This window comes from Lithobates pipiens, unplaced genomic scaffold (genome assembly GCF_037356315.1).
Source record: "Lithobates pipiens isolate NorthernLeopardFrog02 unplaced genomic scaffold, aLitPip1_a1.2 Scaffold_27, whole genome shotgun sequence".
NCBI classification, from domain to species: Eukaryota; Metazoa; Chordata; class Amphibia; order Anura; family Ranidae; genus Lithobates; species Lithobates pipiens.
In genome coordinates, this window is record NW_027507788.1 from 208,811,074 (window position 1) to 208,823,343 (window position 12,270).

Sequence of the window (12,270 nt, forward strand, 5' to 3'; positions counted from 1 at the left end):
ACTTCAAGGCGACTTCTAACCGATTTTGCACCCATAGATTTCAATGGAAGTCTCCTCCAAGTCCGATCTCCATCTATATTTAAGCGACTTTATAGGAAAAAGAAAATAATTTACCCAGGTACTTCCCACATTTATCCAGGCAACCCCCTCCCTCCCACAGAGCTGATTATTCTGTGATTGGCCACAGCCAAAGTCACCTGTCCTGGAGGCAACTTTAAGTTGTGCAAAGTCATGCTGAAGTCGCCTCCAAATCGCCTTGCAAAGTCGCGCTGTAAGTCGGGTTGCCCCTGTGTGAACCGGCACTTATACTTACCTTCCTTGTGTAATGTTTTTTTCGAAGAGCAGCCTCGATCCTCCTTCTCTTGGGTCCCAAGCCAACGCTCCTGTCTCTGCCCCCTTAGCAAGCTGCTTGCCATGGGGGCGCTCATGTGTCCTCGCTCCTTAGCCATTGACACACAGAACAGAGGTCCGCCCCGCCCCTTTCCTGTTCAATGGCTGTGATTGACAGCAGCAGGATGCAATGGCTCCCGCTGCTGCCTCTGGGCCAATAAGGAGGGAGACAGCCTTGAAAGCCTGTGCTGGATCGAGATTGGGCTCAGGTAAGTATAAGAATCTGCTGGGGGAGCTGTGCACATGAGTTTTTTTTTTGTTTTTTGTTTTTTTAAACTTAATGCCAAGAATGCATTAAAGTGGAAGTAAAGTCAAAATTAAAAAGTTTGCTGACAGGCAGACCCTGGAGGTCTTTTCTGTCATAAATCTCCCCCCTTTCCTGTCAGCGGTAATGTGATCTGAGCTTGCGCATGCGCAGCTCAGACCACGTTTACAGCCTGTGTGTGCCACTGCGATGTGACGTCACCATGGCCAGGCCATTCGGGTGATCAAGCTTACAAAACCCATAAGGAAGACCGGGTGAAGATTGAAGCGCCAGGGGAGCCATCGCAGCTTTTTTTAAGCATTTTTATGGGGAGTTTACTACTGCTTTAAGGTAAAAAAACACTTTAATCACAGAGGCATTACTCCCTAAAGGGATGTAATGCAAATGAGGGGTGTGTCCAGTATAGGCTTGATCACAAAGGGGAGAATAAGCTGGTTGTCATGGACCCTGGTGTCTGGCTCCCCTATACCCCTTTTGAATAGTCCAGCAAGAACCAGGTAAGCACCTCATGTACCTGCTGCTTAATGCGGCTAATGCCATAGCACCAGTGTGGGCTGGAGGATGCATATTGGTCAGGTGAATTGCATCGATATTTGTGCATTTTTGACCTGTTCTTGGCCCTGGCTGTCACCTGTGCTGCATAAAATACTATTACTCAAAACACAAGAACTCCCCACTGCTCAACCTGACATGCCAACCAAGAGAACTCGTTCAATCCACTTCTAAATTAAAGTAAGAGCAGACGTCTCCGTTGCTAAGTTGTAAATAAAAGTGTAAGCTGCATACTGCAGAAAGTGGACTCTGCATGATATGTACAAATCTATAGGAGAACTGAAGCTGGGAAATTTTATAGCTTTAAATAAACTGAGAGCAGGCAGGCATACCTGGAGGCAGCACTATTTCTCCCTATGGTGCAATATTACTTGCAGAACTTTTGTGTAGATGTAGCTGGGGGCAGAACTTTTGTGTAGATGTAGCTGGGGGCAGAACTTTTGTGTAGATGTAGCTGGGGGCAGAACTTTTGTGTAGATGGGGGGGGGGGGGGGGGGGTGTAACACATTAAACTCAGCAAAAAGATAAAATGGCAGTTAGTCGATCAATTTAAAGTTGAAGTGGAACTACACTCCATCTGAGCACCACAAGCCAAAAATGCTGTTTAATTGTTAATACTCAAAGCAAACTCCTCCATCCATCCATGTCCCCATGCTGGGGAGAAATCACTGTGGAAAAATGCCACCGTCGCATTTCTGGGCGTTGCCATCTTGAGAAACAAAGGGGGGAAATTGGCTGCACTAAACCACTAAAAGTGCAGCTAACACCAAAACAAAGTCCAAAGTGAATATAGTATACAAAGTGTAACGCTAAATGTACCAATGGAACACTCTCTATAGTGTGCCAAACAATGAAAGTAATTAAAACGTGAAAACACAGCATATGCTGTACACATACAGTGAATGGTGATATAAGGAACAGTAAACTACATGTTCCATCTAAGTGAAATACAATAAAAAAAAAAAAATGTTCGTGAACATCAAACAGGTTAGTGGTGGTAGACGATATAAAGCTTATGCCCAGTCTGAATGATTAATAGAAAGTCCTCAATGGCACATGATGTAACAATGTAAACCAGGAACAGACTGTAAAACATGTTCAGAGCTGGACTAAAATTCTTCAAAGGGAAAGTTGTAGGTAAATACTTCTTACCAGACAGGGTGGACCCACTTGCCGTATGGCAAAGGGTCAGTCGAGCTTGTATTGGCCAAGGCCTGATGGTCAAACGATGGAACCAACTCGGCTATGATTGGAGTATATAGAGCAGTGATTCTCAACTAGGATTCCTTCAGCATTGGGCAATTTCTGCCTCTCAGATAAGTTCCCACTGACACCATTGATCTTTTTAGCTATTTGTAAGGAGGTAATTCTTCCCAATGACCACAAGTGTGAGGACCATTCTTCCCACTAACCATCACACTGATGTATCATGAGTTGTAGATTTCTAATTTTTAGCAGGGGTTCCTCGAGACTGGAGAACTATTTCAAGGGTTCCTCTGTGTTGAAAAGGTTGGGAAAGGCTGATATAGAGGGATCGCTCACAGAATGAACAGCCGTTTGATCAATCAGGATGGATCCAAGAAGTGTATCAAGGCCAGATGTCCAGGATTCGGGCACTTCTGAGGGCTAGGAGTGAAATGGACCTCCTTATCCACAAGTCCCGCTACAAATCAAAGGGAGAACGAAGATTCGCAGTCCAAGCACCACGGCTATGGAACGATCTACCCACTAACATCTGCATGGAAGAAAACCATTGGGTCTTCAGATAAAAACTCAAGACCCACCTCTTCTAAGAAGCAGGACAACACAGAATGGATCAAGCGCCTGAGGCGATTCATTCTTTTTTTTTTTCTAGCGCTATACAAGTCAGTCATTCATTAATTTATTCATTCAGTAGAGGGTCTGTACCCGTACCAAGGGCCAATGGAAAGTTAGACCATTAGGACCGTAATGAAAAATATTTTTTTTTAAAAAAGAGCTTCATATGGCGCAGGTCGAAAAGGGAGAGTTTTAATCTATTTCTTAAAATTTCAAACATCAATGACAGATGAATGCTTTAAAAAGGGATAACATATAAAAAATGGTAAAAGCAAGTGAAGCAGACCGATGCGTTTCGTCCGATGGGACTTGAACTGGGGCAATATAGTCTACCACCACTTCCCTGTTTGATGTTCATGAACATTTATTTTTTTATTGGATTTCATTTATATGGGACATGTAGTTTACTGTTCCTTATATTACCATTCACTGTATGTGTACAGCCTATGTTGTGTTTTCATGTTTTAATTACTTTCATGGCCATCTTGAGTTAGGACAGATCATTCACATAGCGTTTACTTCCTGGAATCCATATGCCCCCCCTCCCCTAATTGCCATTACCTAATCCTCACATCCACCCATGAGGGCACTGCAAGGGTGATGTCAGTGTTCTTCTGGAGATATCTTGGGAAATGCCAAGTAGCTCAAATCTCACGAGAAGGTGTTACCAGCACTGTACTGCAACGTCCTCTTGCAGGATCTGGGCTACATTGTAAGCTGACGTCACCCCCTGCAGTACCGAAGGGGGTAAAGTGTTTTTATTAACAATATTTATCCCGTGCATGTGTTTTATTTACATTTATTTAGCATCAGATTAACATAGGAAGGGGACCTTACAAACTGAGTGCACCTTGCATGTGGTGCCAAGTCTGCTTTTAAAGAGGAACTGCAGTCTGCTCGCTCGCTAATCTCCCTCCGCTGAGTCTCGATGCAGCCATTTTTATTGTGGGGATCTGAAGCTGCTGCCTGTTTAAATCTTGGATTTACACAGAGGCACACCTCCAGCCCTGCAGCTCTCAATGGCCCTCTTATGACTCATCCCCCCTCCCTTCCTGGCAAACTCTCACAAGAGTGAGAGCTGTGCATGATGTCATAAGCTTAGGCTAATGACCAGACAAGAAACAGGAAGTGGGCTGTATAAGACCCCTTTCACACCAAGGGCATTTTGCAGGCGCTATAGCGTTAGAAATAGCGCCTGCAATCCGCCCTAAAACAGCTGCACCATTGTCGCACCATTTGCCGCTCCTCCACTACTGCTCCCCATTGAAATCAATGGGGCAGCGATGTAATCCCGCCAGCAAAACGCAGCTATTGCGGGGCGGTTTTAACCCTTTCTCGGCCACTAGCGGGGGTAAAATGTGCCGCAAATCCGACGGTAAAACGGTTTTACCACCGACGCTATGGGTGGCGTGGTGTGAAAGGGGTCTAAGAGATTTTCTGGCAGAAAAAAAACAAAAAACATTTTACCATCCAAAGTTAAAACAACAAGAAGGACAGAAGATTTAATAGATGGAAAGATGAAAAAAATTACTGCAGGTCTGCTTTAAGTCATTTCATCAGCTCATTTCAGTTGCCCACTTTTTAGTTCTTTTTTTAAGTTCCATTATGTTGGCCAAAACATTAGTAACATGGCAGCTAAATCTGTTTTTTTTTTTTTTTTTTTTATGAACAATATCCTCATCCACTTCTACCTTCATAATTCTGAATGAGAGCTGAGGGCTCCTGTGGGGTTCTGAAGGCTCCAGGGTCTCCCATGTGATGTCACAGTGACACATTGCAAAAGACGGATAGCAGAGAGCTTGTTGATTTCAGACTCCTTGTTATAAGACGGGTCTCTCTGCTCAGCAGTGGAGAGTGCAATGTCAGCATTGTAAATATACATTATTTATGGGAATTGATTCCCTTTAAAATCAATATCAAGCTTAGAAGACTTCTTCAAGATCTCGGAAGGCATTTTGTATTGTACAGCAAGCTCAAATATTTCTACGTCTCACATTTTATATATACAAAGATGTAGTTGTAGATAGATAGTGTAAGGAGCAGAGTCATTGACACATCCTAGGACAGGAACCCTATCTTCTTGGACTGGTTTGAGGCTGTCTGTGGATCAGTCCTTCAGCATCACAGGGATAATAACAGGAGATGAGGGTCACCTTGTGGGTGGTGCGAAGTCCTTTACATGTGGTCTTTATGGTTCAGCCCAATTTTTTTGTGAAATGGGTCAGAGGAGAGGGTCCTAGGCAGGGTTTCATGTCCTTTTGTCCAGAACAATAAAGTTTTAGATGGGATTCCACAGGGTGCGGCTGGTTCTTTTTCTTGGCCAGCAGCATGTCAGTAAATGTGTGTAAAGTTGTGGGTGGAGCAGAGCCCTACAGTAGCACAGAGGCATGTCTGTAAATTAGTGTAAAGTTGTGGCTGGAGCAGAGCCCTCCAGCAGAACAGTAGCATGTCTGTAAATTAGTGTAAAGCTGTAGGTGGAGCAGAGTCCTCCAACAGAACAGCAGCATGTCAGTAAATTTGTGTAAAGTTGTGGGTGGAGCAGAGCCCTCCAGCAGAACAGAATCATGTCAGTAAATGAGTGTAAAGTTGTGGGTGGAGCAGAATCCTCAAGCAGAACAGGACAGATGCATGTCTGTAAATTAGTGTGAAGCTGTAGGTGGAGCAGAGCCCTCCAGCAGAACAGAATTGTCAGTAAATTTCTACAACATCTCCAATTTTTAATATACAGAGATGTAGTTGTAGGTAGATAGTCTAAGGAGCAGAGTCATTGACCTATCCAGGCCAGGACCCCTATCTGCTTGGAGCTTGCAGGGGTTTGAGGCTGAGGTTGTTGGTTGAGCAGAGCCTTCCAACAGCTCAGAGAATCTGATAAAATGAGTGTGAAGTTTGATAGGAGAGAATTGTGAACTTGTGAGTGGGGTGGAGTCCTCCAGCAGCACAGAAGCATGTCTGTAAAATTAGTGTAAAGTTGTGGGTGAAACAGAGCCCTCAAGCAGAACAGAAGCATGTCAGTAAATGAGTGCAAAGTTGTGGGTAGAGCAGAGTCCTCCAGCAGGACGGGAGCATGAAAGTAAGTGAGTGTAAAGTTGTGGGTGAAGCAGCATCCTCCAGCAGAATAGAAGCCTGTCAATAAACGAGTGTAAAGTTGTGGGTGGAGCAGAGTCCTCCAGCAGGAAAGCATGTCAGTAAACAATTGTAAAGTTGTGGGTGGAGCAGAGCCCTCCAGTAGCACAGAAGCATGAAAGTAGGTGAGTGTAATGTTGTGGGTGGAGCAGAGCCCTTCAGCAGTACAGAAACATGTCAGTAAATGAGTGTAAAGTTGTGGGTGGAGCATAGCCCTCCAGAAGAACAGAAGCAGGTTTGTGGGTGAAGCAGAGTCATCCAGCAGTACAGAAACATGTCAGTAAATGAGTGTAATGTTGTGGGTGGAGCAGAGTGTTGAGGTTGCACTTCCAGTATGTTGGTGTTGTCAGATTTCTCTGCGTCGGTAATAAAGACACAGCCTGCTCCACTATGTCTTATTCATATGCAGTTTATCTCTGATAGAGGCCGGCCTGCCCGCGCTCTGCTGGCTATGATTATATCCATGATCTGAAGATCTGAACTCGCTGTGAATTATTCATAACTTCCTTTTCAATGTTTAATGCGTCCATTTCTAATGTGAGCCGAGAGCCAAACGCCTTCCATCCTAGCCAGAGGAAAAATGAAAAGTGAATTTTCCATAAAGCCTTCTTTTTAAACACTCGGCGCCCACCGGGCTCTTTAATCCGATTATACGTTTTGGATATTAACTGCCACCGGCTGCTTGTATGGAGCTAGTTATTGTGTGTCAGTGGCGGTGGGGGGTCCCAACGGGCACTGGGCAGCTCTACTACTGAGACTTAGAACATTGAAATGTGCGTGCTCATATGACCGACAGCCCGCAGCAGTGTAAGACCTCGACATACAAGGTTACCTTTATGTCTTATTAGTAGATCTGCGTTGTTGTTAAATATTGATATTGTGTATTGCCATTCAAGACATTGTGTATTCTATTGCCATTAAGGGCTTTTGCACAAGGATGGCCTGAGCCCATGCAATGTAAATTCCAAAAACTTAAAACGAGTAAATATGATATACTTTCCTATCTATTTACTTTACTATTGCTAGCACCTAAAGAATTAAAAATAGTCGGTGTTGATGGAGAGAGCGAAGTTCTGCTTTTAGTAATTGCAGTATCCAACACACAGCAACAATTAATAATGGAAACATAAATTGTACAATCTGATATATATACAAGCCATCATCATTTAAAAACGCAACCCAATAGCTATAGAAAAGGAGAACCATGCCATTGTTAGAGACTCAGTACATGAATAGGGTAAAAAAAACCTTGTACAATAGAGTAGACATAAACTTAGACTAAACCTCCTCCCACTGACACCAATGATGGACACCCTTCCTCCCTCTGAGACCAATGATGGGCACCCTTTCACTGGCACCAGTGATGGGCACCCTTCTTCTCACTGACGCCAATGATGGGCACCCTTGTTCCCACTGACATCGGTGATGAGCACCCTTCTTCCCATCCGAAACCAGTGATGGGCACCCTTCTTCCCACCGACACCAGTGATGGGCACCCCTCCTCCCACCGACACCAATGATGAGCCACCCCTCCTCCCACTGATGCCAATGATGAGCCACCCCTCCTCCCACTGACGCCAATGATGAGCCACCCCTCCTCCCACTGACGCCAATGATGAGCCACCCCTCCTCCCACTGACGCCAGTGATGAGCCACCCCTCCTCCCACTGACGCCAATGACGGGGCACCCTTCCTCCCACTGACGCCAATGACGGGGCACCCTTCCTCCCACTGACGCCAATGACGGGGCACCCTTCCTCCCACTGACGCCAATGACGGGGCACCCTTCCTCCCACTGACGCCAATGACGGGGCACCCTTCCTCCCACTGACGCCAATGACGGGGCACCCTTCCTCCCACTGACGCCAATGACGGGGCACCCTTCCTCCCACTGACGCCAATGACGGGGCACCCTTCCTCCCACTGACGCCAATGACGGGGCACCCTTCCTCCCACTGACGCCAATGACGGGGCACCCTTCCTCCCACTGACGCCAATGACGGGGCACCCTTCCTCCCACTGACGCCAATGACGGGGCACCCTTCCTCCCACTGACGCCAATGACGGGGCACCCTTCCTCCCACTGACGCCAATGACGGGGCACCCTTCCTCCCACTGACGCCAATGACGGGGCACCCTTCCTCCCACTGACGCCAATGACGGGGCACCCTTCCTCCCACTGACGCCAATGACGGGGCACCCTTCCTCCCACTGACGCCAATGACGGGGCACCCTTCCTCCCACTGACGCCAATGACGGGGCACCCTTCCTCCCACTGACGCCAATGACGGGGCACCCTTCCTCCCACTGACGCCAATGACGGGGCACCCTTCCTCCCACTGACACCAATTATGGACTACTATTTTCCTATTTACTCCCACAATATTTTCTACTCTCACTAGCCACAGTCTGGCCCCCCTAAATTCTGAAGGACAGTAAATTGGCCCCTTGTATAGAAAATGTGGAGACTCCTGCCTTAAATCATAAGTTCACAATTCTGAAAAAAATAAAATAAATGCACATATTTTTGCAGGAAAAAATGTGATCAGTGGATCAGGACTGCAATGTCAGGCTCCTGCCAACACTGCACATACCTCTGTACAGACTTTCAGTTTCAGAGCTGTAGGAAGTGCAAATGAACTACAAGCTTGCTGATTGGCTTGCTCGTATTCTATTGAAACTACATACTGTCTTCAGCGGTGTCAGGCGGGACTTGTAGTTTAGTCATTGACAGATCGCTGTGAACGAATGTCATGGATGTAGCCCCGCACAGGCACACCATTTTTAAATGTGATAACGGCTGCGGGGAAAGAAGCCCCAAGCTGCCGCCACAGGGAGGGAGGCTCTGGCAGTGGGAGGCAACTGATAAGGAGCATGTTCCATTGCACCCTAAATATGGGTGGAACATGTTCCCAAAGGTGAACCTATTCTTTAAAGTGGAAAAATTAGGCATCCAATGCCAGTTTAAAGTGGAACTTTAGTCAAAAGATGAAGTCCTGCTAGATTGCTTCAGGCTGGCCCCCTTTGCAGGTATAGCTATGTAAAACATTAAACACTGTTTAAAATTCCAGTAATACACTTTCTCAACCTGCTCTGCACATGCTCAGTGGCTCTCTACTTTTTGGCAATGTGCTAAAAAGCAGAGCCACTAGAAGCTAATCTGGTGACAGCCTAGAGATTTACTGCTGCTCAGGGGCTTTGAGCGTCAGCAAAATGGCAGCCTCTGGCAAGAAGAAACGGGAACAATGCTGGAAGCAATGTACAGGACACACTCATTTTGGTAGCATATCTATAAATGTGGAATGAATGTTCTTTGCAAGAGAACATCGTTTTTTTTTTGTTTTTTTTATCAAGTTGTTATAGAGGAAAGTTCCTCTTTAAATAGACAATAGGACGGAGGGACCCAGAAAAACAAAAACTGCTGTTATTACTATTGAAAGACTACATCATATTTTGCCCATCGTGAATGATTCACTGTACCTGATATATTAATATAAACTGAATCTCCTCTGCACCATGACAACCAAAAACAGTTTATATAAGGAGTTGCCCAGAATCCATTAAAGAAGAACTCCAGACAAGGTGCTTTATTTTTAGTTTTTGTAAAGGGGGGGGGAGTTGGGGGGTTGGCCTTGTGGAGTACATAGCCTTGCACATTGTTCACATTTCATCTTTTTGTGCCATTTACAGGTTAGTTATATGGAAATTTACTGTGAGAGAGTCCGAGACCTGCTGAACCCCAAAAACAAAGGCAACCTCCGTGTCAGGGAACACCCGCTGCTGGGGCCCTATGTGGAAGACCTATCCAAGCTGGCGGTCACCTCATACACTGATATTGCCGACCTGATGGACGCAGGAAACAAGGCCAGGTGAATACAGAGAAACATAAATAGATGTATTTTTAGGCTGTTTATGTGAAAGCAAAAGGCTTTCTGGTTTTCTGAACATTCCAGCAGACAGTTACATGCTGATCAATTCACATATTAGCTAGTATGTGAGGACACCTTGGCACAGGGCAAGAGATAAAGATGCACAGCTAGAGGTTAAAGCGGTAGTAAACCGCACTTTTTTTTTTTATTATTTCATTTTTTATACCCTGCTAGACAATAGCATAATGTGTCAGTATGCATCCCATACTAGCACATTGGGAAATACTTAACTTGGAACAAAGTCCTTCAGTGGCACGCTGTCACCGCAGACAGGGCTTCGGTCTTCACCCAGTCTTCCTTTGCATGCTCCGGCTGTCTAATTGGCCATGCCACAATGCCGTCGCTCCCGCACATGCACGCGGGAGTCACAGACCGCTGCATGGAGCTCTGAAGGGACGACGCGGGTATGCTGTGTCTCTTCAGAGTGCATGCGCTGGTCACATCACCGTCTGCATACAATGTGAATATCTCCTAAACTGTGCAAGTTTAGGAGATATTCACTGTACAGTACCTACAGGTAAGCTTCATGATAGGTTTACCTGTAGGTACAAGTTTTTAAAGAAGAGTTTACTCGCTTTAACTGCAAGTGCAGGGGAGGAGGGGGTAATTTAGGGTGAAGTTAGATTTTGAGGAAGGGGTTATTATTAGTGCAGTCTCAGAATAAGGAATTATTTTTTACTCCCACAGTGCTGGGAGCTTCATGCCAAAATTATACAGTGCTGAGGTCTCAGAGCCAGAATACTATATACTGGCATTAATATGTCACGTCTGAGCAGGTATAAACCAGGAGACAAAGATGCAGGCCTGGACCGGCAATCTGGAAACTGGAGGTCGGGTGCATTTCATAGAACCTATTCTAGAGGCTCCAAAACTATCGCCATTGGAGTGCTGCTTCTTCAGCCTGTGCCTGTAAATCTCTGCATAAAGTTAGGTATCTCTGTTTAGGAATATGCAATATTTTATATGCAATCTGTCTCTACAGAACGGTAGCCGCCACAAACATGAACGAGACCAGCAGCCGCTCCCACGCAGTCTTTACCATTGTTTTTACCCAAAAGAAACTCGACATAGACACCAACCTCTCCACTGAGAAGGTAAGCAATACATCTCAACAGGCAGCCCGACAATTCTGTGATTCGGGAGATCCCAATTATTCTGCTTCTTTCTCACATTGACTGTGGTTAGCAACCAATCAGACTCACTCTCCTCCAGTCCCTTTCTAAGATATAAAACTAAAAGCAGTGGCTGGTTGGGTGCTAAAGGGAGCACAGACAGTTCATGTGCCTGAATCTTACTAAATATTACTGTGTCTCTTCTGTGGCTCGCCCAAGCCTGTTATAACACAATCCTGTTCTTGGTTACACAGTTTGCACTTCTTTAATAAAAGCTTCTGGGAGAACTTCTATCAATCATTTATGGGATGTTTTATATTGTTATAGGACCCGGTTTTGTATGCGCTTTCTATAATAAAATTGTGTGTGTATGTATATAATATATATGTGTGTGTATGTATATATGTGTATATATATATATATATATATATATATATATATATGTGTGTATATGTATTTTTGTGTGTGTGTGTATGTATATATATATATATATATATATACATATACACATACACACACACATAATGTGTGTGTTTATTTATATATATATATATATATATATATATATATATATATATATATATATATATATATATATATATATATATACACACACACACACCAGGTGCTAAAGGGATAAGTTCACCTTTTGTAACATGTTACACCCATATTCAGGGTGTAACATACATGTTACAAATCCACTGGCCCCCCCACATCTCCCCGATGTCACGGGCGGTGGGACATCTTCTCCCTCCCACCCCACTTTCTGACAGAATCTGCAGAGAACGTGGCTCCGCTCACCCAGCCACGTCACTAATTCACAGAGTTCTGTGAATTGAAAACTACAAGGTCCAGCAGCCTTTTGCGGCTGTCGCCTTGTAGTTCTCAATAAACTACCGCGGCACTGTTAAGCGCTGTGGTAGTTCATTGATGCTTCCTGTTAATGTGTAAATGATGTACGGCCAAGCAGCTTACGCACAGAGTCTGCAAGAGCCCTGCATAGCACCCAAGATCTGCTGATCGTTTGTGCATTGCTTTCCAGGCTCTCAATTAAAAAAATAATAAACGTAGATCTGCTGAT

At 44.9% G+C, this 12,270-nt stretch overlaps 1 protein-coding gene across 13 annotated transcripts in view; it reads left to right on the plus strand.

Annotated features, from left to right (window-relative positions):
• Positions 1 to 12,270, plus strand: part of KIF1B (kinesin family member 1B) — a 280,308-nt gene that overhangs the window by 124,321 nt on the left and 143,717 nt on the right. For all 13 annotated transcript variants that reach the window (XM_077458165.1, XM_077458166.1, XM_077458172.1 and 10 more), the window contains exons 6-7: positions 9,839 to 10,017; positions 11,060 to 11,171. In XM_077458165.1, coding sequence (XP_077314291.1) covers positions 9,839 to 10,017; positions 11,060 to 11,171 — 291 coding nt within the window. The remainder of the gene's footprint in view (positions 1 to 9,838; positions 10,018 to 11,059; positions 11,172 to 12,270) is intronic.